We start from the raw sequence: 5,396 nt of genomic DNA on the forward strand, positions 1-5,396 counted from the left end.
TGTGCTAGGCTTATTCGCAATATTATGCCTGTTGAAAAAAAGAAAACACCAAAAGGAGACGAATATGAAAAGAAAAGAGGAAATCATGGGATCTCTAACTAAGTACGTGTGTCCATCAAAAAGCATCTCTCGAGTACCTTCTTTTTCCTCCAAACGGAAAGCAAAGAGAAATGAAGGAACTGGTCCCCGAGTCATCACATACGTAGTATTAGAGGCATGTCAACCCAATATTTTCCTGTAACACAGGAACACAAAGTAAGCGGCAGAGGGAGAGCACGAAGGGAATACGAAATACCCCGTAGCCTTGAGAGAGCAGAGCATCCTGTAGTTAGTTGCTGATCTTCACAGACAGGGGGGCTTCCATGCCTCCCTCATTTAATGTTAGACCGAGGGCTGGGGGACCTTACTTGCAGGGATCAGGTCGGCCAGTGAGAATTTTTCAAAAACTTGAGAAGAAAAGGAACAGTTTGCTTGACTTCCACAACTAAATTGGGGAGCCATGAGCCTAAAAATCACGCGAAGAGAAGAGACTTTCTACTGCCTGCGTAAGAAGTCAACTCATCTGCATTGGTGAGGCTACCATGCAAAGTTATTTGTGTTGACGAGGGCGCTCGGGCAAGTCGAAGGAGTCGGGCATTGGTGCTGCCTCAATCTGCAAAGATTCGTGTCTATGATCATCATGCTCATCTTCATCCTCGTCATCACTAGAAGATGAGTCGTAGTGGTGGCCGTCTCGTCGGTGTTCATCTCTGCGTTGGCGTCTGTCACGCACAGACTCCTTGCTGCGAGCATCTGATACGACCTTGGTGAGTTTATGATTTCATGGAACGAACCAAAATCGGGGAACTGTATGAGGACAAGTGAGCAAAGACTCACCTCGAATAGCTCTCGTTGCCGCAGCAAGCTCCTCAATCTTTTCAACCGACAGAACTTTCAATACGATCACGTAATCCTCTCTCTCCTCAAATCTCTCGCCGGCCAGTCTCAGTGCACTTGGATTGACCAGTCTGCGATCGATCTTGGTCCACCGAGCACCGGGTGGAACGCCGCTATTGTCTGCATCCTTCAGAGGAGCTACCCCTTCTCTCACTGGATTGGGTTCTTCGGGGAATGAAGGTTTCGGCTTCTTAAGGATACCCTTCGGCTTTACCTCAATGTCTTTATGGGGACGCGGATCCACTGCAACGACCTTCCTGCCTCCATTCTTGCTGTCATCATCAGAGGACCGAGACCGACTGCGAGAACGCACATGTGAGCGCTCCCGTGGAGGGCGGCGACGAATAGCCGTGTGATTGTCATCGCTGTGGTCCTCGCTACTGTGCTTATTAGGGGCGGCAGACGGTTCTCGCTGGTATCTGCGGAGGTCTTCATCGTCGGTGAATCCGTCTGTATCGCTGGCGTGAGCCGCTCGCGACTTTCTGTGTGATGGACTACGACGACGACGGTGCTGGCGGTCTTTATCAGCAGGCTCAAGGTAAAGCTGCTTGTCATTGTCAGGGCTGGACGGAACTCCTTCAATAAGCTCGCGAGACGTAGATTCCGTAGCACCATAGTTACGTTTTGGATCACGGGGACGTCTGTGTTGTCGCGAAGCAGGGCGGTAGTCGTCGTAGTTAGACATATCTGAGTAGCCATGTCCCAAAGCAGCTGTTCCCAGCCCTACCAATGCACCTTCATTGACTCCGTTATGATGGGCGCGCGATGGTCGATCATCACGTCGGTCATCACGTCGGTCGTCATGTCGGTCGTCATGTCGGTCGTCATGGTGAGCCCGATCGTCCTCGTGATGAGATCCATAATCACGACGGTAGTGATTACGATGAGTATCTCTAAAAGAGTCGGAACCATCGTCTGAGCCACGGGGTGCTACAACTTGTGGACGGTCAGGCCTTACCCTCATATTTGGCAGCTCGCGAAAGGGCTGCTTGATGTTTGACAACTCACGAGAGTGGTATTCATCATGACCTCCGTGTGGACGATCAGGCCCTGCTCTCATATTTGGCAACTCACGAAAGGGCTGCTTGATGTTCGACAGCTCACGAGAGGAATATTCATCATGGACTGGCCTAGAAGAGCGTGGCTGTTCTTCACGAGCCACCCTCTCAAGCTCTCGACTTGTCGGATGAGGTCTTGAGGGTCCGTCTCTGTGGTGCTGCCAAGCGCTCAGTTCTGTCGCTGTCATGCTCACAGGCCGCTCGTGCGGCGTTCTGCCGGAGGGGCGACGTGGTCGAGAATCAACGGGATAGTCGCGATCAAATTGCTCACGGGGTGTTGTGTATGAGTACGCATTGCGAGTATCAATATCATTGCCCTTTCTGCTATCGTAAACTCGATGTTGTCTGCTGGGTGGAGCATGATGAGACCTTTCACCCGATCGGTGCTTGACACGATTCTGCAAGGTCAAACGTCCTGTGTCGCTCGCATAATCGGTACTGTAGACTCGGCGGTGACGTGGATCATGATGAGATGAGGCGGGCGTCACATAATGGCCCGAACTGGCTGCAAGGGGGGCTCGCGGCCCTGCCGTAACTCGAATGGATCGCAGGACCATGGTGAGTAGACACCGACAGGCGACCCTGATTTTGATAGATGTCCACTGCAGACACGGTGTTGCTTCTACTTCGACGTTTATCCTGTGGTTCGATTGCATACTCCGTGCGCTTCTTGACTGATTGACCTGGATCGCGGAGATGCTGAGTACTGACCGGTCGGGCCTCCACTGGAGAGTGGTGCGATGGATAGTGCCGATAAGCAGTACTAGCATACCCTGCATCCGATGGATAATCGGCATAGTCGTAATATCGCCTAGGTTGTTCCTCGACAGACGATCCGAGTTGGACCATGCCAGTGGATGCCCTCGGACCAGCCACAAAGCGACTCATACCAGCCGGCGAATGGTTGCGGTGGTGACTTGGAAACGCCATCTTCTTATGGGCGTGGAGCTCTTCAGAGATGTAGGGTTCAGGATCGATCAACGATTTGGATGAATCTAAGTTCTCAATAGCTGTAGTAGACGGTGGATGTTAGAGCGGGGTCATGGAGTTGATGGAGAGACGGTATGTTCAAGGAAACCGCAGCCTCTACGTACCTGTAGAGCTCCAAAAATTTGAGACTATTACCGCAGCCTTGTGGATATGTGCGGTCCTTTCTTTTGTATTTCTCTATTTTTTTGTTTTCAAGATCAATCCAGTAATGAGAAAAAGAAAACAATCACAAAAAAATAAGAGAAAAAAAAGGCAAGCTCCAACGGCGGGGAAAATGAAGGACGAGACGGTTCAGGTCAGGAAATTGGTAAGATACCCTGATCAATTAGGTACAGGGTGAATGGGAGTGGATATTGAAAATTTCCAGTTCTCGAAGAATCCCAAGGTTGAAACAAGAGGAAAAGGGGAGGAAGGTGGGCATTGGGGAATATGACGCAAAGGTGGGAGGTGAGATGACAAAGACCCCACTTTCTTCGTCTTTGTGGCCGCCCAACACAAAAGTACTGTACATTGAAACAACGTCCATAATTTCATCTTCAAGTTTTGATTCTTCTGATTCTGAAATCTACAAAATGAGGAAATATATGGATACATATGTGTCTCCACTGTCCCACCTCCGGCACTGAAACCATGGTTCTCTGCGGATTCCCGAATTCCAAACATTGAAGACACTGAAAGTCAATGCTGCGGCTCTGTCTGGTATCCACTTACATTCTTTTCAAACTTTGGACTTTTATTCGCCCGGGTGAGCCTCGGGCAACACCACCTGGGCAAATATATGCCTGACTAATGACTCTAGGGTGATTCTGCGTTACTCCTTTGCACAAGTCTTTCACCGTTGTCACCCACTGGCATGATTCTAGGTCTCCAAGGCCAGGCATGGGCCCTCAATCTGCAGGATGCAGACACCACCCTTTGACTTAGGGTCTCCCCACATGAAACGAGACTCGGGGGACTTCAAACGGACTTGTCATGAGAGATCAGCAAAACAAGGATGGGGAGGAAATATTGGATCCCCGAAGATTTCTTAGATGCGGCACTTCAACCTCGGAAGCAGGGATTCGGGCAACTAGCGTCCCCCCATGAAAATCCACAGCATCAAGCCACTTACAACACCGCCTTATGAAGTTATGATCCTGATATCCTTCAGGAATTCCCAGATCATTCTCACACTATTTGGTGACCAGTTCCCATTTCCAATTTGTTGGAACTGTCAGAATCCCCTAAATATCAGATCCAATCACCTTAGTGCTGGTCCCAATGTTTCATGATTGGGCGCAAATCATCAATCTCCCTAGACCCATACTAGTAATTAGCCAAATTTTATTTCTTCTAGAAATTTGAAAGACGTCACTACGTGTGTCTCCTGGTTTCCGCTATAGTCAAAACTTCATTTCCCATCTCCACATACCCAACGCCCGTCCCACTGCCCCTTACCCCCTCCACCCGCAACTCCCTCTTTCATTCAAAGTGAGATATTTTACTATGCTTGAATCCACTGCAAGAGTGACTCATTTGAACCAAGGCAAATTGAAGGATTCCCTCCTTTCATAATGCATAGGGCGACCAGCCCTCCACTCTGCAAACCTACCTATAGCCCAGTGTGGCTGAGTCTGGACCCTCGAGGCGAGCTAGCGCCCTAGAGAGCCAAGCTATGCCCCTACAGCGCATTACATTCGCCAAACAAAATTAAAGCAAGCTTCAAACCATACCCTGGCTCGTTGTCGCCTTAGCCCTGACCCGCGCGTCTCGGGGACGCCGAAGACATGCGCAATGGCCAAACTATTAACCCGACATTCTGACATCAAAGGGATGCTCCGATTAGCTACCCAATGATCGTCTTATCTCATAGGCCACGGAGACTTTCTGAAAATCAATCGAGTTTTTATCGATTATTCTTTTACGCGTCTCATTATTGTTATTAACTTCGAGTTACACAGCTGGACTGTTGAAAGGTGCCTAGGTACTCAGTATGCGTTGTTAGGCACACAACCTGGGTAAAGTAATGGCAGTGCTCTAAAATATGAGGGATAACATGAATCCAGAATGATGCTATTCCCAGTCGCGGCGCGTCCGCATTTTGGTTGCCAGTGGTTGCTTCACCACGATTTGTTCCAAGGTTGATTGCCCTCGCCCTGATGTGCCTGCCCAGCCCTGCCTGGATGCCCCCAGGCGATGAAGCATTCTTATGCTCTTGCTACAGAATGATATGTCGAATATCTCAGGGGAATGGGTGAAGATTTGGGTGATAGGCAGTGCCTCCACTGTCTACTCTTCACTCTCTTCCTATACTTAAGGGGCTTCATATCGCGTGTTTAGTTGAATATCATTCCAACAACAAAGATCATATTCATTCACACTTAGAGATTCCTTCTCTTTCTTCCACTAAGCGTTATCACTCCGGGAAAAGTC

The 5,396-nt window shown here is 49.3% G+C and overlaps 1 protein-coding gene across 1 annotated transcript; it reads right to left on the bottom strand.

The window, feature by feature from the left end:
• Window positions 1-589: 589 nt before the first annotated feature.
• Window positions 590-2,924, bottom strand: N7483_000708 (uncharacterized protein; the record flags this gene model as incomplete). Its single annotated transcript, XM_057084146.1, has 3 exons — window positions 590-792; window positions 877-2,576; window positions 2,653-2,924. The coding sequence occupies 3 exons, from the start codon at window positions 2,922-2,924 to the stop codon at window positions 590-592; spliced, it is 2,175 nt and encodes a 724-aa protein (XP_056950295.1).
• Window positions 2,925-5,396: the final 2,472 nt, after the last annotated feature.

Source organism: Penicillium malachiteum, assembly GCF_028827825.1.
Source record: "Penicillium malachiteum strain IBT 17515 chromosome Unknown utg000001l:1.0-8184562.0:1.0-8186909.0, whole genome shotgun sequence".
NCBI lineage: Eukaryota > Fungi > Ascomycota > Eurotiomycetes > Eurotiales > Aspergillaceae > Penicillium > Penicillium malachiteum.